This window comes from Heteronotia binoei, chromosome 1 (assembly GCF_032191835.1).
Source record: "Heteronotia binoei isolate CCM8104 ecotype False Entrance Well chromosome 1, APGP_CSIRO_Hbin_v1, whole genome shotgun sequence".
Lineage (NCBI taxonomy): Eukaryota > Metazoa > Chordata > Lepidosauria > Squamata > Gekkonidae > Heteronotia > Heteronotia binoei.
This window is the reverse complement of record NC_083223.1, coordinates 15,172,853-15,196,400: the sequence shown is the minus strand read 5'-3', so window position 1 is coordinate 15,196,400 and position 23,548 is coordinate 15,172,853. Positions and strand designations below refer to the sequence as shown.

At 48.2% G+C, this 23,548-nt stretch overlaps 1 protein-coding gene across 5 annotated transcripts in view; it reads right to left on the bottom strand.

Annotated features, from left to right (window-relative positions):
• Positions 1–23,548, bottom strand: part of RUNX2 (RUNX family transcription factor 2) — a 439,127-nt gene that overhangs the window by 270,426 nt on the left and 145,153 nt on the right. For all 5 annotated transcript variants that reach the window (XM_060231204.1, XM_060231194.1, XM_060231212.1 and 2 more), the window contains one exon: positions 6,086–6,190. In XM_060231204.1, coding sequence (XP_060087187.1) covers positions 6,086–6,190 — 105 coding nt within the window. The remainder of the gene's footprint in view (positions 1–6,085; positions 6,191–23,548) is intronic.

Sequence of the window (23,548 nt, the reverse complement as noted above, 5' to 3'; positions counted from 1 at the left end):
GGTAAAGGAGATTGTGAGCCACTCTGACACTCTGAAATTCGAAGTGGAGGGCAGGGTATAAATCCAATGTCTTCTTATTCTTATTCTTACATTGTAATATATAATGAAATAATTATACAACTCACGGCCTGGTGGCTAACAGGCCACGGACCGGGGGTTGGGGACCCCTGGTTTAAAGGATAAATGGAATCTTGTTTATTCTTCCTTAACAGTCATAACCATTAAGTTACCAAATGGTAACATGCAGATTCTTGGTGGGATTTTATATAAGGTACATTTTTAAGGTTGTTTTAAATGACTAAAATGTTCTAGTCAATGACTGTAATAGTAATAAACTGAACTGAACGCAAAAACCCTCTGCAGACTCTTGCTGGGGTGAATGGACGCTACCCTGCCCAAAAAAAAAGGGACGCCATGAGCAACATCTAAAATTGCCAAGAACCAGGCAATTTTTTGTAGCAAGAATTTCTTTGCATATTGGGCCACGCCCCCCTGATGTAGCCAATCCTCCAAGAGCTTTCAGGGCTCTTCGTACAGGGCCTACTGTAAGCTCCAGGAGGATTGGCTACATCAGGGGTGTGTGGCCTAATATGCAAAGGAGCTCCTGCTACAAAAAAAAGCTCTGCCAAGAACTGACAGAGTCCCCAATAGTTCTCCCTTGCTAATCAGAGGAACAAGGAAAATACAGTTTGTCTGCAAAAGCAGAAGGCTTTTGCACAAGGCTTGTTCCGGGTAAAAAGCCCTTTTACCTCCCGTGCTTCTCTCCGTTTTCACACAAGCTGCCCCGACGCTCCAAGTCAGCGTGCCGCTTTCCCACGGCAAGCAAGAAGAAGAAGAAGATATTGGATTTATATCCTGCCCTCCACTCCGAAGAGTCTCAGAGCGGCTCACAATCTCCTTTACCTTCCTCCCCCACAACAGACACCCTGTGAGGTGGGTGGGGCTGGAGAGGGCTCTCACAGCAGCTGCCCTTTCAAGGACAACCTCTGCCAGAGCTATGGCTGACCCAAGGCCATGCCAGCAGGTGCAAGTGGAGGAGTGGGGAATCAAACCTGGTTCTCCCAGATAAGAGAGCTATGGCTGACCCAAGGCCATTCCAGCAGCTGCAAGTGGAGGAGTGGGGACTCAAACCCCATTCTCCCAGATAAGAGAGCTATGGCTGACCCAAGGCCATTCCAGCAGCTGCAAGTGGAGGAGTGGGGAATCAAACCCGGTTCTCCCAGATAAGAGTCCGCACACTTAACCACTACACCAAACTGGCTCTCCTCTTACAAGATCCTCTTACAAGCGGTTTCACAACTCCAGGGCAGCTTGTGCAAAAACGGAGATGCGACAGGAGCAAAAGGGCTCTCCACCCGGAATGAGCCTAGTGTGAAATCGGTCCCAGACTTTCCAAGAACCGCCTGAGGTACTAACTCACTTGGCAAACTACTGCACTGTGTAAAGCTGCAACTACTGGATTTACACTCCTGTAACTACCTCCAGTAAGACTCAAGGTCTCATCAACTGTTTACGCATCAAAGACAAGCAAAAAAGCTAAGATATTCCCATTAGACAGACTTAACGTTTTTTATTAATGTGGTTATTCTCGAAATGATCCTTAAGCTCTAAATGTCACTTAAATGCAGCCGTTCTCCATTAATTGCAATCGGTTTCTAATTAAGGTGACTGTGGAGGAATTGAGGGCTGTCTCATTGGGGAAGACCTGCCGTAGCAGAGCATCGATTAACAGATAAGTCTGCCTGCGAGACACAGACAGACAGGTAAACCGAGATGGATTAGCCAGGTCTGACAGTACACCTTTTTTTTTTAAGCGCTATCTATAGCAGTGACTGGAACATGACCAAACACAACTGTTGTTAACAAAGCAGGCACTGTAAATAGATCCCTGTTAATTAAGGAGTTTGCCAGAGCGATGCCCATCCCGCCAGGGGGGGGAAAGAATCTGCAGGTCTGCCGTGGGGAACAGGCCGCCTGGGGTGTGGCGTCAGCAAGTCACAGAGGGAAGTAGGAAGAGAATAATGATCAGGACAGAAAACCAGGTATGATCTCACTGGAGCACACCCAGCAGACAGCCACTCAGCTTCACAAGGGCTCTTTTGTCTGGGGCAGCGCTCGGGAGACATCTAAGTGAGAAAGAGAAGACAGAGCTATCCCTCTCGGCCATAGGAATATAGAAGAGCCCTGCTGGATCAGAGGAGTGGTACATCTAGCCCAGCATCCTGTCTCACACAGTGGGCAACCAGTTCCTCTGGAGGGCCAACAACAGGGCAGAGGCTGAGGTCTTCATAAGAACATCAGAAGAGTTCTGCTGAATCAAATCAGTGGTCCATCTAGTCCAGCATCCTGTCTCACACAGTGGCCAAGCAATTCCTCTGGAGGTCCAATGACAGGGCAGAGAGGCCAAAGCCTTCCCCAAAACATAAGAAGAGCCCTGCTGGATCAGTCAGTGGTCTATCAAATCCAGCATCCTGCCTCACACAGTGGCCAGCTAGTTACTCTGAATGGCCAAAAACAAGGCAGAGGGGCTGAGGCCTTCCCCTGATGTTACCTCCTGGGTATGTGTCATAAGAACATCAGAAGAGCTGGATCACCACATCCTCTGGCCATCCCAGTTTCTTGTCCTGCATCTCACAGGAGATCAGACCCTTGAAGGCACGGAAGTGGACTGTAGCCCAGCGTCTTCCCCAAAGTTCATTTTGTAGCAGGAGCTCCTTTACATATTAGGCCACACACCCCTGATGTAGCCAATCCTCCAAGAGCTTACAGGGCTCTTAGTAACAGGGCCTACTGTAAGCTCCAGGAGGACTGGTTACATCAGGGGTGTGTGACCTAATATGGGAAGGAATTCTTGCTACAAAATGAGCCCTACTCTTCCCACTTGATGAGTTTTGACCATGCTAGGTTTCCAAGGGCTCTGACGAAGCATCGAGGTCCGATTTTGATTATCCAGTCAAGGCAGTAATTCTCAGACTACAGCTCAGGACCCAAATGTGGGGTGAGTGATGGATGGCCCAGGCTAGTTCCTTCTTGGCAGATCTCAGAAGCTAAGCACGGGCAACCAAAGAAGGGACAACCAAAGAAGTCCAGGGTTGATATGCAGAGGTAGGCAATGACAAACTGCCTCTGAACGTCTCCTGCTTTCAGGGCTTTTTTTTGTAGCAGGAACTGCTTTGCATATTAGGCCACACACCCCTGATGTAGCCAGTCCTCCTGGAGCTCACAGTAGGCCCTGTACGAAGAGCCCTGTAAGGAATTCTAGTAGGACCTCCTTTGCATATTAGGCCACACACTCCTGATGTAGCCAATCCTCCTGGAGCTTACAGTAGGCCCTGTGAGAAGAGCCCTGTAAGCTCTTGGAGGATTGGCTACAGGGGTGGAATTTTAGCAGGACCTCCTTTGCATATTAGGCCACACACCCCTGATGCAGCCAGTCCTCCTGGAGCTCACAGTAGGCCCTGTACGAAGAGCCCTGTAAGGAATTCTAGTAGGACCTCCTTTGCATATTAGGCCACACACCCCTGATGTAGCCAATCCTCCTGGAGCTTACAGTAGGCCCTGTACTAAGAGCCTTATAAACTCTTGGGGGCTACATGAAAGAGGTGTGGCCTAACATGCAAAGGAGTTCCTGCTACAAAAACAGCCCTGCTTGCTATGAAAGCCCTGTGGGATCACTATCACTCAGCTGTGACTTGACAGCAACGACGACGACAACAAAAAGTCCAAAATGGCCGTGTTGCTCAACGTGGAGATAAATGTCTAAACAGGAAGAGCGGAAAATACAATACAAACACAATCTGTGCAAGCTGGTGTGACTTCCCTGTTTTGTTTAGAGGAGGGAGAAAAGCTGAGGATGTTTAGAAGGGAGTTCAATTATCGACTACTCTGAGAACCCGCAGCTTCTGTGGCCCCTCCAGATGTGCCCACTGTGGGATTCCGTGCAGATGTGCCCCCAAAAGACCTTCCCCCTCCCCCAGACTGAAAGCCGCATCTCTTTCTAAACTGGGGTAGAAAGATAAAGGCTGTGCCACAATCCATCTCCGCTTCCCGCCAATATGTAATATGAGGGAAAGTGGACTAGGCAAAAGCCTTAAAAAAACACACAGTCTCCAGGCGTGGGAAGGACATCCATTATCCGCTGCTGACATCTCAGTGCTTTTACAGTAAATCATGGTGCTTCCTACTCCCAGGGGCTCTGTGGTGGTTCTGCTGTCGAAAAACAAGTTTGTGCTGAGAAAATCTAGCAGTGTCTGTGACATGATCGAGCAGCAGTTTGATAGAGCAAGAAAATCAATTGCCTGACATTCCATAAATATGCCTCCCCCCCCCCAAAAAAAAGAAACCCTGAGGAGGAAATCAAAGCATTCTACTAGATCAGGGGTGGCCAAACTGTGGCTCGGGAGCCACATGTGGCTCTTTCATAGATATTGTGCGGCTCTCAAAACCCCCACTGCCCCACTGGCTGGCTTGGAGAGGGCATTTGTCTCTCTAAATCACTGGCAGCTTGGAGAATGAAATTTAAAGTTGTTTCCTTTTCACCTCTCCTTCCCTCATCCCTCCCCCCCCCCCCATCAATTTGCCTTCCTGCCTTCCTTCCTTCTCTCAAACATTTGATGTTTCTATCTTGCGGCTCTCAAACATCCAACACGTATTCTATGTGGCTCTTGCATTAAGCAAGTTTGGCCACCCCTGGACTAGATTATCTTCTTCACATCTAGATGAGCAGCTGGGTTAGTCTGTCTGTAGCAGCAGAAAAGAGCCAGAGTCCGGGAGCACCTGAAAGCCTGACAAAATTTTTGACAGGATATGAGCTTCTGTGAGTCACTGAAACTCAACAATGTTGGTAGTCTTTAACAGGGCTCATTTTGTAGCAGGAGCTCCTTTGCATATTAGGCCACACCCCCTGATGTAGCCAATCCTCCCAGAGCTTATAAGGTTCTTCTTACAGGGCCTACTATAAGCTCTTGGAGGACTGGCTACATCATGGGGGTGTGGTCTAATATCAGGGGTGGAATTCTAGCAGGAGCTCCTTTGCATATTAGGCCACACCCCTCCGATGTAGCCAATTCTCCAAGAGCTTACAGGGCTCTTAGTACAGGCCCTACTATAAGCTCTTGGAGGACTGGCTACATCAGGGGGTGTGGCCTAAGATGCAAAGGAGATCCTGCTACAAAAACTCCTGCTTGTCATGACTATTATGTGAAACAATGACCCATCCACTTAATGTCCATGTGTGTGTGTTACGTGCCACCAAGTTGCTTACATATGGCGATGCTATAAATTAATGACCCTCCCCAATGTCCTATTGTTAACAGCTTTGTCTCAAGTCTTGCTAACTGGAGACTTAATCCACTTAGTCAGATTTTAAGAAGAAGAGATGATATTGGATTTATATCCTGCCCTATAATCTGAATCTCAGAGAGGTCACAATCTCCTTTACCTCCCCCCACCCCACACACACATACAACAGACACCCTGTGAGGTGGGTGGGGCTGAGAGAGCTCTGACAGAAGCTACCCTTTCAAGGACAACCTCTGCAAGTGCTATGGCTGACCCAAGGCCATTCCAGCAGGTGCAAGTGGAGGAGTGGAGAATCAAACCCGGTTCTCCCAGATAAAAGTTTGCAGACTTAACCACTACACCAAACTGGTTCTCACACTATCACACAAGGGGAAAAAAATTAATTAGGGGTTGGGGGCTCCTGCCAGGGACGTTATTGTCCTGAATGATGCGGGCTCAGCTTTATCTAAGCTTTTGTGGGGTGATGTTCCAGCGGTAACCCCCAGCGGAAACCACACCGCTTAGGTATTAGTTGAACTAGGTCTCTGAGCCATGTATCCCAATGAAGTCGTCAGGGGATGCCAAGTCCCCCTTAAATTGTTTGGGAACCTTGTTTCTAAACCCTGCTACTGGAACAACAACTCCGCAAGAGGCCTCTCTGTGTTGAGTAAAGGGCCCACTGCACAGGTGAGAATCAGGCTAAGGTATTTGGGGAAGACCTCAGATCAGACACCTGTACATGCTTCATGACCACATTATCGACAGTACCAGACTCTAGATGGCAAATGGAGAACAGAATACTTACTCCTTGGCTCCCGTGGTCCGTCCACTGTCACCTTGATAGCTCTGTGGTATGTAGCGACTTGGGGGGGATTCGTAAGAACTGTTATCGTCAATGTAAAGCTCTTCCCTATAAGGGAGGGGGGAAAGAGGAGCAGGGAAGAAGAAGAGGAATGACTATGAGAATACAGTTGCACATTTCCTCAAGAAAGAATTGTAATCTGCCCCCCTCCCCAAATTCAAAACTTTATTCCCGAATGCAGGGGTTATTTCGTAGAAAAAGAGGTGCCAGAGCTCATTAGCACAACTCATTTGCATTTGCCACACACCCCTGCCATCACGAGCCTGCTTCGGCAGGGAGGGCGGGATATAAGTACGAAAAATAAATATATCAGCTCAGCGTCTACCTTAAAAGGCTTCTTGAATTAAAATTGTCCTAATAAAACCTTATTCCCATCATACTTTTTAAATTACTTTCTCCTATGTGGCCACAGTGGCATGAGGAAGATCTCCATCTGTCTGCTTTATATGTTTTAATTGTTTTCTCATTTTTTGTGGGGGAAAATATTAGAAAGTTCATCAAATCTTAGTTGAAAAAAATTCATAGGGGGGTTGAACAATGGAGCCCAGAAGCAAGTATTTTTTTGGGGGGTGGGGGGAGTTAAGAAAGCAAGAGCACAGAAAAATTTAGCGGTTCTGGAGCTCTGCTCCTGTGAGCTCCTGCCCTAAATGAAACACAGGCACATATATATATATATTTGCTTCTTTTTCATTCTAATGCTTAGAACCTGGCCAAGTATTGCAAATTTAATATCTCTTGTTATATTATGACAGGATGGTGGGGAAATAATTCGAGGCTCCAGAGAGGCAGTGCCTCTGAACATCAGGTCCATAACCCCTTACGGATTTGGGACAGGACACACTCAGGACAGTTAACAGCACTCCCTCAAGGAGACTACAGACGATGCCTTTGAGGGATGCCAGAACAAGGCAGGTTCCTTCTCCGCCAAAAGTCTGGAGAGCTGGTGTGCTGTAGTGGATAGACTAAGACCCTTGACTACCTGGGTTTGAACCTCCACTTCTGCCACAGAAACTTACTGGATGACCTTGGCCTCTTCTGGCCTACTTCACAGGACTTTTGTTGTGAGGGAATGGAGGCAGGGAGAATGCCTTTCTAAGCTTCTCCAAGTCCCAACTGTGAAGAGAAACCCAGGATACAAATAATAATAAAAAAGCAAATGTCAGCTCGGCCTTGGAAGCAGCAGAGGCCTAATTCTGGAAGAAGTTCTCATCTTGTAGAGAGCAAGATGGAGGAAACTGTGGCACCTGACCCAGTATCAAAGTCCTTTGGGAGTGAATGAATGCATTCATGAGACGTTTCTGCTCACCTTGCTGAATCTAGTATGAAACTTAGCCGGGAATGCAAAAGGAAGCACTGGAGGAACAGGGGGGCCTCTTTCTGCCTTTAGGGTACATAGAACAGGGTATACAACATTGTGACATATGGAAAATTTGTCTCAGCCAGAGTGAGATAAGAGAAGCTCCGGAAGGGAAAACCTGAGAGGAAGACCCAAGATGGTACCCTTGGAAGGACTATTCCAGAGAAGCAGAAAGGGGGTGATTCAGGAGTCCAATGAGCTGCATAATCCTGTAACCAGGAGAATAGTTTATTCTCTCCCGGCTGCTGAAACAAAGCCTCAGCATCTGTAGTCAGTGTTTGAGAATCAGCATGCTGTAGTGGTTAAATCGTGGGACAACAACCTGGGAAATCCACAATCAAATCTCTATTGTGCCAGGGAAGCTGGCTGGGTGAACCCGGGGGCCAGTCATACACCCTCAGCCTAACCCGCCTCATGGGGCTGTTGTGGAGATTAAATGGAGGAAACAGATATGATGTAAGCCGCTCTGAGGATGCCGGAGGACAGGGTGAATACGGGATGGGGGCAGGAGGCAGATGTTAGTGTTTGGAAGGGTTTTTCACATTGGTTTCTGAGGCATCTCTGAGTTGGCCCAAACTAACGGTCTGTAATCACCCATAGCTTTTTTTTTTATCCCCATCTCTGCCCCCCTCCCCCCATTGTCTCACATGGGCTAAATTCTAGACTGCAAACTCCTCAGGGGAGAAAAAAACCTTCTTTCCTGTTGCGTGAAGGATGCTCTAACAGTAATATTCTGTAAGTACCAAAGGTGGCCTCACATCTTTGAAGTGCAAGCCAAGTGTGGAAACAGCCAGCATGAAGTACCATTCACCTCTGGGGAGAGACAGCCTTCAAATCCCCACTTTACTGGGTGATCCTGGGCCTGTTGCTTTCTCTCAGCCTAACCTACCTCACAAGGTAGTTATTGTGAAGACAAAATGAAGGATGACAGAACATGGCTCTAAGGTGCTCTCATTCTCCCTCTAAGCTGAGTTAGTGTGAGCTAGCTCACAGTTTTTTAGCCTCTGTCTCATACATTATTGTCTTGGCTCAGGAAAAATGGCCCCTAAGCAAACTAACTTATGCAGAAAGTCATGCCTTTAATGCCAGTAGCTCATGAAGTAGAATTCTTGCTCAGAAGACCCCACAGCTTAAAGGGAGCATTGGTCTCCATTGAGGAAGACATGAAATAAATAAATCACTGTCACCATATGTTCAAGAGGCAGGCTCAACTCTATACTGCAGCAAGGCATCTAGGGTTGCCAGCCTCCAGGTGAGGCCTGGAGATCTCCTGATTTTACAACTGATCTCCAGCCAGCAGAGATCAGCTCTCCCCTGGAGAAAATGTCTCCTTTGAAGGGTGGACTTTATGGCATTCTACCCTGCTGAGGCCCAGCCCCCCCCCCGCAACCCCCCCCTCTCCTGGCTCCACCCCCAAAGTCTCCAGGTATTTTCCAACACAGACCTGGCAACCCTATCCCACACTCCCTGTGGGACGGCTCACCTTTTCTTCGCATTACAATCTCTGCTTAAAAAGGAACAAGCAACATCTGGATTTGGGTCCAAACAGCTTTAGCAGAGGGGCTCTCTTCTGCCAACACAGGAGCTAACCATTTGTGAGTGCCACTGAATCAGTACCAATTTATGGCGACCCTGTGAACGAATAACTTCCAAAATGTCCTATCGCCAAAAGCCTTATCATAGAATCATAGCGTTGGAAGAGACCTCCAGGGTAATCTAATCCAGTGGCCCCCAACCTTTTTGGCACCAGGGACTAGTTTTGTGGAAGACAATTTTTCCAAGGACCGGTGGCGGGGGGCGGCACTGGGGTTTTTGCCACCAAAGCCTCCCCCTCCCCCGTGCCCATGCCACATCCCTGCTCCCCATGGGGGGGGTCTTTAAATGGGGGGGAGATAGGAGCTGTTTCTGCCTCCCCCTCCCATTTAAAGAGTCTATAAATGAGGGTAGGCTAAGGTCACAGCAGCACTACCCCTTCTACCCTGCAGGGGGAGGCAGTCTTGGAGTGAGGCCGTGCTGCTTCTTTAGTCCGGGGCTGTTCTGCCTCACTCCACAGCCCAGTTGCTAGCAGGCCACGGACCGGTACTGGTCCACGACCCGGTGGTTGGGGACCCCTGATCTAGTCCAACCCCCTAATCCAACCCCCTTGGCTCAGGTCTTGCAAACTGAGGGTCATGGCTTCCTTGATTGTGTCAATCCATCTTTCTCTTTTCCTGCTAACCTTCAACTTTTCTTAGTATTATTATCTTTTCCAGTAGCTCCTGTCTTCTCATAATGAGCAGTGCACTAGCCATTTGGCGCTCCCCCAGTCCTTGTATTTAGCTGTTCAATCATGGAACACAGGATGCCATTTTCTGTTGCTCACAACATCCCAGAAGAACTGGAAATCACTCACTCGGAGCAGAAAGCCAAATTCCACTCAGTCATTCATACCCGCATAAACCTGTTCGCTTGAGCAAAAGCGCCATTTGTAACGCTGCACAACCCAAAGGAATTTGCCCTTTTCATATTTTACCTCATGTCGTTTTATTATTTAATTTGTTTGAGTCCACCACAACGAGACGTGGAAAGAATATATATTGCTCTGGGGAACCGTTTACTAGGGAGCCAGTGTCTCCTGATTTTAATGGTAATGGGATGATATCATCCGTTACCGGAAAAGACAAGAGAGGGGATTTTTTGTATACGTGTGTTTTTAAATTCATTTAGCCATATTCCGTCTATTAAGCCCTAAAAAAAAAAAACACCCTTCTTCGCTGTGGAAAGTTGCTTTGCGTGCATAAAATAAGTTCCAACTTTTTTTAAAAAAAACCCTGCAAGTCAGCACATAAAAGCCTCCGCGCTTCGTATATATGGCCCTGTAAGCCTGTAACTGTTAACAGAGTTAAGAAACGTTTTAAAAAGCAAAAAACGGCTGAGAAAGGAGAGAGGAGTGAGCCGTGAAGAATGCGTCCTTCTGTTTTGCGGAGTCACTGACAGTTCTAATCAGTTAGATATGCGCCCGTTAGTCATCTCCGATAGTCCCAACTGCAAACTGTTTCAAGACAGGAAGAGGTGGGCGGGCGGCAGTGAGTCAATAAGCAGGCTGCCGTTTTAGGCCCTGTGCCTCAGCAAAGCTCTTTCTTTACCAGAATCTTTTTTAAAAAAAAAATTAAATCCCCTTTTTCTCTTTAGCCAGTGACTCTTTTCCCTCAGCCCCCTCGGCAAGCTCTTGTGAGCTTTAAATCAAACCCCCCAAATCTTAAACAATATGTACCGGCATAAAACTTAATACAGCTTTTTCAAAGGGTAATACGGAACAGGTTAGAGGGATCTAATAGGGAACAGGTCCCCGGCTGTCAAGTCTCGTAGCCTTTCTCTTCAATCCCAGCTCTCCGAACCTGCTTCAGAGCCACACATCGTTCATTATCAGGCATGCGGCTTCGGACCGTCTTGGAGAGATATTTTTCAAAAGCGAGAGGACTTGACGGTGAACCTTTCGAGGGAATCTCGCTGACCCACGGAGTGAGAAGGTGTGCTTTTGTACGCAGGCCGCATTCCAGAACTGGGCTTCCTACACAGGGCATAGCATTTACAATTAAATCTGTGATTTTTAACCACAGCACACTGAGGGACGGTGGAAATATTCCCCCTCCCAAAGTTGTGTTATTTCAGCAGGGGGCGGACTGGAGGGAGACAGGCAGAAGACAGCTGTTACCAACTCCTCTGATAAATATAAGGTTGGAGACAGAACAGTTTTGGTTTTCGGCTCTACTGCTCAGTGGTTTTAATTCACGAGCCTTGGGTGACTGCTTATTCCTGACTGCTGTTTTGATATGCCACAGGTATTATTTATGACTATTTATGAATCTGATCAAATATTATAACTTTTGCACTATACACTTTTCTGTCAAAGAAAACATGACAAGAGAGGAACTCTCTAGTATTTCAACAAAAACTTTATGGTAGAAGGCATTTTTACCATAGAGTTTTTGACCAAATACCAGAGTGTCCCATGTTGTTGGTGACATGATGTCACTTCCAGTGTACCCAGGAAGTGAAGCCACCGCATCGTTGGCAACATTGCTACCATGTCTGGCAAGTCTCTTCCCCTCACCAGGCTCGGAGGCAGAAGATGACAGCAAGAACTTGGCAGCCCTATCCCACCAATATATGGAACTTAAAATATCAAGGATCTGTCTTCTGAATATGCAGGTCTAAGGATGATGGACTTTGGTCACACTCTACACAAGAGCTGCAGATAAAAGTTCTCTTAAGAAGCATGTGCCTGAAGAACAGCTTAAAAGGGTCCTTCATTAATCCACTTATTTGTGATATAACCCATTTGACTGCACAAAAAATATCTACAATTAAGTCATCTTGTCCTGATCCTATTTATCCAATACAAGGCTACAAAATAAAGAGTGCAGTCAATTTAATATATTATTGCCTGTGCTGCGGTGGAACTTAATCCAGTTATTGTGTGCACAAATCCGCTGGCAATATTTAAGGCCCCAAAGATGATGAAGTTGAAGACTCTGAAGAAATCCGAAGAGTTGAGGGGAAAACGTCGAGAGAAACGCTGAGGTAAGTAGGGAGAAATCGCAACGAGGTCTGGTCAGGGCAGTGGTAAAGAAGAAACTGAGCAGGGGTGGAGCTATCCTCTCAGTTCTAGGCAGGGCTCTTTTTCTATCAGGAGCTCCTCTGCATATTAGACCACACCCTCCTGATGTAGCCAATCCTCCAAGAGCTTAGAGGGCTCTTCGTACAGGGCCTACTGAAAGCTCCAGGAGGATTGGCTACATCAGGGGGACGTGGCCTAATATGCAGAGGAGCTCCTGACAGAAAAAGAGCCCTGGTGGCATGTTCGGTGACTGCCTGCTCCTCAGAACTGGGAGAAAAGTCCGCCAAAAACCCACTGACGCTTCTATGGGAGTCTCCAAGGCTGGATTCAGGCAGGGCTCAGAACCCCAAGTGTGGGCCTGCACAGGGACCACAAAGAAGATCCCAAACATACAAAGGCAGCTACTGGCAAGGGCACATCTCTTTCGAACTACCGATTTTGCCAATTACTGATTTATTCAACAATACAATCCCTGCACTGCCTTGTATGGTCCCTTAAGTCCCACTGAGATCATTGTATGTGCACAGCTGCAGAGGAGATGGCAGGCAGCCTTCAACAACAATCCAAATGTGTCTTGCTACCTTATCATCTTCAGGTAGGCACCTAGACTAGCCATCCGCGCTAAACATCATCATCCCATGCACGTTATCACACTCAGGAATGCATAGCAGAGAAGACTGGGCACAGGCAGGGGTGGGATTCTAGCAGGAGCTCCTTTGCATATTAGGCCACGCACCCCTGATGTAGCCAATCCTCCGAGAGCTTACAAGGCTCATTTTTGTAAGCTCTCGGAGGATTGGCTACATCAGGGGTGCGTGGCCTAATATGCAAAGCAGCTCCTGCTAGAATTCCATCCCTGGGCACGGGTACAGCCGTCAAGAAACCATGAATACAGACCTGACCCTTCGCAGCGTGCATTTGAGTTAGAGTTACAAACTGAAGCAGGAAGCAGGAAGCAGAGGAGGAGGAAGCAGAAAGAAGAAGCAGCAGCAGCAGCAGAAGAACTTATATCTAACAGAGAAGTGTGGGTCCATCTGTGGATACTTAATTCTGCAGATTGGGCTCGTTTACACCAAAGGAAGATTTTTCTGCACACTTAGGGGATGGTGATGGTGATGACGTAGTAGTAATAGCAGTAGTAGTCAGGGCTCTTTTTCTAGCAGGAGCTCCTCTGCATATTAGGCCGCGTCCTCCCTTATGTAGCCAATCTTCCAAGAGCTTAGAGGGCTCTTAGTACAGGGCCTATTGGAAGCTCCATGAGGATTGGCTACATCAGGGGGCGTGGCCTAATATGCAGAGGAGCTCCTGCTAGAATTCCACCCCTGGGCCACCCTCCTCCCCAACGTAGCCAGTCCTCCTGGAGCTTACAGTAGGCCTTGTACTAACAGCCCTGTAAGCTCCATGAGGATTGGCTACATCAGGGGGCGTGGCCTAATATACAGAGGAGCTCCTGCTAGAAAAAAGAGTCCTGGTAGTAGCAGCAGCAGTAGCAGAACACCACAGCCAAACTCAGGCAGACCAAAGGCTTGCAGAACCTCCTTAGATGCTTCTACCCAAATGACATGCAACGAAAACCAGACAGAGAAGAATAGCCAAGTCTCCTTTCAATACTGTAGATGATGGGATCTGATCCCGATGGACTGGTAATAAACTGAGCTGGAAATGTGGCAACCTGGCCAACGGTTTTGGCGCAGGCAAATTGCAAACAACAAATAAGACAAGGAATAAAACAGTGTGAAGGAGACCCAACAGGAAACGCTGGCCCCGCCACCTAAAAAGGCTGTCCAGCAGAACAGATTAGCATCCTTGAAGAATTCCCGGAAAATGTCTCTCTCTCTCTCTCTCTAACAAAATTCAATGTTAAATGTAGCTCACTATTAGTGAATTTCACACAGCAGTTTTCCAACTGTATATATTACATTTCAGGCTGCATTCCTAAAAAAAAAAAAAAAATTCCTGGGACGAAAGTCCAGTGAATGAAATGGGTGTCATTTCTCAACAGCCCTGATAAGGATTAATCTCTGTTTTCGCTGAAAATGTTCTGTTTTCCGCGCATTCTGGGGACACGTCAGATATCTAAAATATATACAGGACACAACCCCACCAAGCAGATATAGCTCAGACGTATCTGACAAAAGACTTTGACTCAAAAGGTTATACCCTCAGAAATCTTCTTAGTCGTCTAATATGCTACTGGACTCAAATTCAGGTGTGGATCAACCCATCTGCTCTCTAGAAAAAAACCTACTGTAGTTAAGCGCTTTTAAACCCCATTTTATGTATTTGAAAAAGCCCAGCAGGAACTCATTTGATTATTAGGCCACACCCCTGATGCCTCCATTGCTTCACGCAGGGCTTCCTGAAGAAAAAGCCAGCAGGAACTCATTTGAATATTAGGCCACACCCTCTGGTGTCACCATTGTTTCGCGCAGGGCTTCCTGAAGAAAAAGCCAGCAGGAACTCATTTGAATATTAGGCCACACCCTCTGGTGTCACCATTGTTTCGCACAGGGCTTCCTGAAGAGAAAGCCAGCAGGAACTCATTTGCATATTAGGCCATACCCCCTGATGTCACTATTGTTTCACACAGGGCTTTTTGTAGAAAAAGCCAGCAGGAACTCATTTGCATATTAGGCCACAGACCCTGACTCCAAGCCAGCCAGAACTGCCTTCCTGCTCACAAAAAAGCCCTGTATATCCCACCTCTCCTTCTGGCTCAAGATGGTGTTGCTGACTTTAGTGGAAGCGTTAAGCACACTTTTCAAACTAATGGGGCTTTTAAATGTGCCTACCTACAGCTGGTCGCCGGTTGGGTCCTTTTTCCGTCTGCCGATTCCCACACGCGCTCTTTTTACTAGTTTCTCTGTGACCTTAAAATTCACTTCTGGTAGCTAATTACTCGCTTTTAGTGCTCTCTTTTTATGAACCTCACCCGCTCAGGAGTCATCTGGCATTACGGGTTTTGTGCGTCCCCCCCCCCCCTCGAACTGCGCATTCTTCGTCATTAACACATCTGAGTGGAACTGACATTCTAACAGGCAGAACTGACATATGTTGAGGAGAGAAATTACCCTCAAAGCACACACGGCACGCTCCAGACGGTACAGATTTTGCAGCCAGATGCTGTTGTGATTAATTTGAGGGCCCAACATCCAGTTTTCAAATATTTGCGCTGATGTATCCGCTTGCCACCCCAAGATTACAAAAGCTCTTTTACTGCGGCGGCAGCTTCTTGCACACAACCGGTGGGAGGGCGAAAGCTTTGTCTAGAAAGCCATTCAATGATGTCCATTCCACCCCAAAAAATTAACAGCACATCTACTCTACACAAGTCTCCTACTGTAACTCCTTTCAAAGAATCCCAGGAAGTGAAATTTGATAAAAGGGGATGAGAATTCTCTGCTTTCCGTCCCCACCCGAGTTACAGATCCCTGGGTGGGTGATCCCTTCCCTACTTGAGCTATGGGTCCCTGGGTGATAGACAGGGCTTTTTTTGTAGCAGGAACTCCTTTGCATATTAGGCCACACACCCCTGATGTAGCCAATCCTCCTGGAGCTTACAGTAGGCCCTGTACTAAGAGCCCTGTAAGGAATTCTAGCAGGACCTCCTTTGCATATTAGGCCACACACCCCTGATGTAGCCAATCCTCCTGGAGCTTCCAGTAGGCCCTGTACTAAGAGCCCTGTAAGGAATTCTAGCAGGACCTCCTTTGCATATTAGGCCACACCCCCTGATGCAGCCAATCCTCCTGGAGCTTCCAGTAGGCCCTGTACTAAGAGCCCTGTAAGGAATTCTAGCAAGACCTCCTTTGCATATTAGGCCACACCCCCTGATGCAGCCAATCCTCCTGGAGCTTCCAGTAGGCCCTGTACTAAGAGCCCTGTAAGGAATTCTAGCAGGACCTCCTTTGCATATAAGGCCACACACCCCTGATGCAGCCAATCCTCCTGGAGCTTACAATAGGCCCTGTACGAAGAGCCCTGTAAGGAATTCTAGCAGGACCTCCTTTGCATATTAGGCCACACCCCCTGATGCAGCCAATCCTCCTGGAGCTTACAGTAGGCCCTGTACGAAGAGCCCTGTAAGGAATTCTAGCAGGACCTCCTTTGCATATAAGGCCACACCCCCTGATGCAGCCAATCCTCCTGGAGCTTACAGTAGGCCCTGTACGAAGAGCCCTGTAAGGAATTCTAGCAGGACCTCCTTTGCATATTAGGCCACACACCCCTGCTGTAGCCAATCCTCCTGGAGCTTACAGTAGGCCCTGCACTAAGAGCCCTGTAAGCTCTTGGAGGATTAGCTACATCAGGAGTGTGTGGTCTAATATGCAAAAGAGTTCCTGCTACAAAAAAAGCCCACTGACCAATCAACATTGAGTTGTGTCCTAATTACCCCCTTGCTGCCATCTTGCAACCTGTGTTTGACTCCTCTGAGATACCTTTCAATGTCTATCCGCTTGACAAACAAATGTACAGTCTTTATTTTTGTAATGACAAAAAGCACATTTAGGGTGATATCAGACGACCGGTTTTGGGTGGCTTGAAGCCCCTCCAAATAAAGCTGGCTGGAAATAAGAGCGTCCCAGAGCTTCCGGATAGTGCTGGGGGAAAGGGGTGGGCCGTGGGTGCCCAGGGAGTGTCAGGAAAGCTCGCACATCCTGTCCACAGCTTCCCAGGCACTCTCCAGGCACTTCCCGTCCTCCCAGGCGGCTGAGAGGCACCTCAAAGGCACCCCAGCGATTGGTGCCTTTTTGAGCCGGGTGGATCCGCCTAGAGGACGGGGTGAGTACGGGACAGGGCAGGAGGCCGATGTTGCTGTCTGGAGGATTTTTGGGGGTTGATCTCAGAGGCATCTCTGAGTTGACCCAAACTGCCAGTCTGTTAGCAGCCTCACTGTCCTTTGTGACCTGTGGCTCACATACATGAAGGTCAGCTTCCTCCTGCAGGTCCCTGTGTGGCAGTCCCACCCTTTCCATCAAGAACAGTTACCAGTAACTCCATTGGCCCATTCTGCCACTGCCTGCTGGTTCAGAGGCTACCCAGGGGCGTCAAACATCTGGCCCCTGGAGGGCTCCTCTCAGGCCCCCGAGCAACTGCCTGTCGTCTGCTTCCTTCTCCCTCTCTCTTGCTCCCTTCTGCATCGCAGCTTGTTTTGCCAGGCTCGCTCAATTACACAGCAGAGCTACTGAGCCAAGCCTCTCTTCCTTCTACTGGCTGAGGCTCCTTCCCCCTCCTCATCCCCTGGGGAAGGAAGGAAAGAGCCAGAGCTTCCTTTGCCCAGTCCCCTGGATCGCACAGGAGAGATACAAAGAAAGCACCATTAAGACCAACAAGTGCTAATGTTTTAACCATATTTTACAGAAGTGCTTTCAAGGGGCAGGGCAAGCAGTCAAGAACACGCGGCGGAGGCAGAAGGAAAACAACAGGAGGCTAGTGAATCTAGCTATGACAAAGGAAAGTAGGTGAGCACTTGGCCTCCCTCAATATTTCCAAAGAAAAATTAAACAATCTGGGAAAGGATTTTTGTTGACCACCGGGGTCACTTTATAGAAAAATAGGTGGTGGGGCTCATTAGCATAACTCATTAGCATATGCTCCCCCCCCAGACAAAAGCAACCCAACACAAGCAAGGAGAGCCCCGGACAAGCGAAGCCTGCTTGACCTGGCTAGAGATCCAGCCAGCCCAAACAGGCCTCGCTCTCCTGGGCCGCCCCCCCCCCCAGTCAAAAGGCCAGCAAGCCACCTGCTGCTCAAAATCACATAAGGAGTGGATAAAGGGTGGTGCAGGCTTCTCCAGGGGTTAATGAGGGCTGCTGGGGGCGTGGCAAAGCTCCTGGTGGCTGGCTGGCTGCCCGCTCTCCTAATCCAGGGATTGTTATGCAGCTGCACCTACTATTCAATGGACAAGGTAGGTGGGGAGGAGGCGGTGGAACCCTCAGAAAGGTTCAGGAGCTGTGCTCCTGTGAGCTCCTGCTGAGCACTGACATGGATTATTGTTGACACGTCAAGCCAACTGTATTTGTTGCAGCAGTTTCTCCTTTTGCGTGAACACCCCCAGATGCATTCAGACTAAGTCCGCGCCCAGGTTTTTCACTCACTGATCACCGCTCCCCCCCCACATGAATCAGTTTTGTCAGAGACAGTTGGGAACGTGATTTCACCGCTTGCCTTCCACCCCGCCTGCCAACCCACTCTCTTCCAGCGGGCCCTTTTCATGAGGGGCAGGTTTTAATCTGTAAATACGTTCACCTTCGAAGGAAATGAACCACCTGATGTTGTTTCCTTTGAAACTTTGGTGATTTGGTGAGAGTGGATTGGCGTTATTTTAACCAGGTAATTGGCCTTGTGTTATATTTAGAAAATCACCTTGGGGCTAAAGAGGTAAGGTGGGATAGGGCTATTTTATTTATTTATAAATAAATAGAGAGCGCAAATTTATTTATTTTTAAAAAATTTTATAAATGTATACATGTTTATAACTTTATTTACAGATAAATTTTATAATTTTTATCAATAAATAAAATATCAATAAATTTATTTAGAGAGAGAGAGAGAGCACATATTCAAACATCATGTTAAATGGGGGAAACGTGGGAGAAGGAGAGTTTGTTTTATACCCCGTCCTTCACTACCCGAAGGAGTATCAGAGTGGCTGACGATCGCCCACCTTTCCCCTCCCCACAACAGACACCCTGTGAGGCAGGTGGGGCCTGAGAGAGCTCTGAGGGAAACGTGACTTGGCGTCTCAGCGGCTTACCATCTCCTTCCCCTTTCTCTCCCCGCAACAGACATTCTGTGAGGTAGGTGGGGCTGAGAGAGCTCTGAGAGAACTGTTCTTGAGAGAACAAGGACTAACCCAGCTGGCTGTATAGGGAGGAGTGGGGAATTAAACCTGGTTCCCCAGATTAGAGTCTGCTGCTCTTAACCACTACGATATGCCGGAGGTCGAGGAGCAGAAGACTGGTTGTTCATACCATGCAACTCTGCTTAACACGGACAATGCTCTAACCAGAAGCAGTACAGGAAAACATGGGATGAGTATAACTATGGGCTTTCCATTGGGAAAAATTACATTTTTTATTGTCACCAAGATTCAGATGGCACATGCTGCCATCATTTCCACTGGCTTCCAGGCATGAGTCAAGGTACTGCTTTTAACCTATGACGCTGCGAATGCGTGGTGTCAACGTTTCTTAGACTACAGATCTCCAATCTTGCTGAACCTGTGGCCCCTTCCAGAATTAAGGCAAAAACAAAATGGCTGCCACATGGAAGCGGGACCAATCACAAAATGGCTGCCATGGAGGCTGCATCCAATCACAATACAGCAGGTGGTCCCAAGCCTTCTTCAGTGGAGGTCAGCTACTTCCTACAAAGATAATGGTGATGCTTCTGAATCACTTTCTACTCCAGCAAATCAGAAGATGACTGGTATTAACTGACTACTTCAAAGAAGAGATGTTTGGGGGAAGAAGCAAGTGGACACAAAGAAACATACCGGTGGGTGCCATGTAGGATTGGCAATCTCTAAGGGGGCTGGAAATCTCCTGGGATTACAATGGATCTCCACGCAGTAGTTCCCTGGATTGTCTGCACTGGAAGGTGGACTCTATGGCAGGGCTGTCAAACATGCAGCCCAGGGGCCGAATCAGGCCCCTAGAAGGGTCCCATCAGGCCCCCGAGCAACTGGCTGTCATCAGTTTCTTTCTCCCTCTCTCTTGCTTCCTTCTGCATCACAGCTTGCTTTGCAAGGCTTGCTCAATCACACAGGAGCTACAGGGCAAAAGCTCTATTTTCTTCATTGGCTGAGGCTCCTCCCTAGTGGAGGAATGGGGGAAAGGTAGAGCTTGTTTTTCCAGGCTCTCTCAATCGCACAGCAGAGCTACTGAGCCAAGCCTCTCCTCCTTCTATTGGCTGAGGCTCCTCCCCCTCCCGGTCCCCTGGGGAAGGAAGGCAAGAGCCAGAGCTTCCTTTGCCCAGTTCCCTGGAAAGCACCTTGAAGACTGAGTGCTAACACTTTAGGCATGTTTTCAGTTTTTTTTAAAAAAAATGTAACTGTGTTTGTCTGAGTCTTTTATAAAGTTTATATCTCTGTTATTTAATCTTAAGTAGGCCTGGCCCGACATGGCTCAGCCCAACAAGATCTCATTTATGTCAGATCCAGCCCTCATAACAAATGAGTTTGACACCCCGGCTCTATAGCAATTATACCCCGCTGAAATCCCTTCCCTCCCCAAACCCAGCCCTGCCCAGATTCCACCCCCAGAATTTCCAGGAATTTCCCAGCTCAAAGCTGGCAACTCTAGTGCCATGGTACCCGCGGACACCACGCTGGAGGGGGATCACTGTCTTAAATGATGCATCTTCTTTAGGTCCTATACTGATCTGTAAGTCGTAGGAGAAACGTCCTCATAATGCTTCCATCTTTGCACCAAGTTCCTGTTGCAAGTCGAACAAACAAAGGTTCTCAAAGGCTTCCAGTCTGGTGCAGTGGTTAAGCGTGCGGACACTTATCTGGGAGAACTGGGTTTGATTCCCCACTCCTCCACTTGCAGCTTCTGGAATGGCCTTGGGTCAGCCATAGCTATCGCAGGAGTTGTCCTTGAAAGGGCAGCTTCTGGGAGAGCCCTCTCAGCCCTACCCACCTCACAAGGTGTCTGTTGTGCGGGAAGGAGATAAAGGAGATTGTAAGCCGCTCTGAGTCTCTGATTCAGAGAGAAGAGTGGGGTATAAATCTGCAGTCCTCTTCTCCACAGCTGTGGAGCAGGGGCCCACCATGGAGTGCCCAAGGGTGCCATGGAGCCTGACCAAACCTTTCCTGGTGCCCACTAAGATTTTTTAGAAAATAGCCACTTCTGATTGGCCACTGGAGATTTGATTGGCTGTGCAGATTTTTAAAAACACTGCTTTGGCAGCAGCTGCCACCCACAGCCCAAAGATCTTCCCTGCGTGCCTGAAGGTAAGCTGCGACAGCATTTTGTGTTTTGGTCCACCTCCTGTGGTGGCCATTTTGTGCCTGCAGCTGCCATACCGTGTCAGGATTCCAAAAGTCCTCATGGGCTGAAGAGGTTGGCGCGCCCTGTCTTGGAGCCTTTCCAACGCTTAATCCTTTTTTCTGGAAGCAACTGCAAGACCCTTCTGTTGTCTGTTCTGTTCCTGAAATTTTGCAACAAATTTTCTGATCCCCTAAAGTAACTGCTTCTGATTCGGCATGGCTGTCAAACATGCGGCTCGCATGTTTTACAGCCATGATTTCTAGAATTATTCTGTGCCAAGAGAACGTTAGAGAAGCCATGTTGGATCAGGCCAACGGCCCATCCATAAGTCCAACACACTGTGTCACATATCAGGAGGTCCCCACCAGCCCCCAGAAGCCCTCCCACTGTTGTCCCCCCAAGCACCAAGAATACAGAGCATCACTTACCCCAGAGAGTGTTCCATCTATACCCGGGGCTAACAGCCACTGAGGGACCTCTGCCTACGCTTGCAGTTGCCACCACTTCCTATGGCAATGAATTCCACATGTTACTCTTTGAGTGAAGAAGTACTACCTGTCCCCCCCCCTCCCCGACATGCCAGCCATGTGCTTACCCACTTTGGCCAGCATCACAGTAGACCCTTCTCTTAATATAAAGCAGGAAGAGGCTTTGCTCTTACCTCTCCCTTCTGGAACAGGAAGGAAGGGGTGAGTGAAGACTTGTTCTGCTCTCTATTAAGAGAGAGTGCTATTCTGATGCCCCCCGAAGCCAGTAAGCACGAGACTGGCGTCTGAGCACGCCGGGGGGGGGGGGGGGGAGGTGGCCTGCCCGCCGCCCCCGCCTAACTGCCTCAAGGCAATTAGGCAATTGTTCTGGGGTCCCGGGGGGGGGGGGGGGCAGAGCCCAATTCAGCACCCCCTTGCCCAGCGCCCTAGGCAAATGCTTAATTTGCTTAGTGGGCGAGCCAGCCTTGCCCCTTCATCATTTCTCCAAGGCAAAGAGCCCTAACCTCTTCAACCTTTTTTTCATAGGGAAAGTGTTCCATCCCCTTAATAATTTTAGCTGCCCTTTTCCCATGCCTTTCCCAATGCCTCAATATCTTTCTTGAGGTGCAGTGACCAGAACTGTCCACAATATTCCAAATGAGGCTGCACCACAGATTTATACAGCGGCATCATGATACTGGCTGATTTGTTTTTAATTCCCTTCCTAATAACCCCCAGCATAGCATTTGCCATTTGTATCGGCAGGCGCACACTGAGTTGACAGTAATTTTGCACGCTGTTAATTGTACATGCTGTACAAAGCCATTTTGGTGTAGTGGTTAAGTGTGCGGACTCTTATCTGGGAGAACCGGGTTTGATTCCCCACTCCTCCACTTGCACCTGCTGGAATGGCCCTGGGTCAGCCATAGCTCTGGCAGAGGTTGTCCTTGAAAGGGCAGCTGCTGTGAGAGCTCTCTTAGCCCCACCCACCTCACAGGGTGTCTGTTGTGGGGGAGGAAGGTAAAGGAGATTGTGAGCCGCTCTGAGACTCTTCGGAGTGGAGGGCGGGATATAAATCCAATATCTTCATCTACCTCACAGGGTGTCTGTTGTGGGGGAGGAAGGGAAAGGAGATTGTGAGCCGCTCTGAGACTCTTCGGAGTGGAGGGCGGGATATAAATCCAATATCTTCATCTACCTCACAGGGTGTCTGTTGTGGGGGAGGAAGGGAAAGGAGATTGTGAGCCGCTCTGAGACTCTTCGGAGTGGAGGGTGGCATATAAATCCAATATCTTCATCTACCTCACAGGGTGTCTGTTGTGGGGGAGGAAGGGAAAGGAGACTGTGAGCCGCTCTGAGACTCTTCGGAGTGGAGGGCGGGATATAAATCCACTATCTTCATCTACCTCACAGGGTGTCTGTTGTGGGGGAGGAAGGGAAAGGAGACTGTGAGCCGCTCTGAGACTCTTCGGAGTGGAGAGCGGAATATAAATCCAATATCATCATCATTATAAATATCTGAAAACATCTCCAATAATTAGACGAAACTGAACCGAAATATATCCTAGGTTGACTCAGCCTTCCACCCTTCCAAGGTTGGTAAAATGAGTCCCCAGCTTGCTGGGGGGAAAGTGTAGATGACTGGGGAAGGCAATGGCAAACCACCCCGTAAAAAGTCTGCCGTGAAAATGTTGTGAAAGCAACGTCACCCAGAGTCGGAAATGACTAGTGCTTGCACAGGGGATTACCTTTACCTTTTAAAAATTCTTTTTCAAAATAGAAAGTTTTTCAGGGAAAAACATGCAATATAATTGATTTTGGATGACTTTGGTGGCCTAACACACATTTTGTCAGATTTCTACACACGTTTTGTCAGTTCCCGTTCTCCCACCTTTCTTGCAAATGATGCAAAACTAAACTGTTCAAGTGGGCTTTTCTGAACTAGTAGGATTATGCTGTACAAAACAGTTTTACAAACTTGCCTGA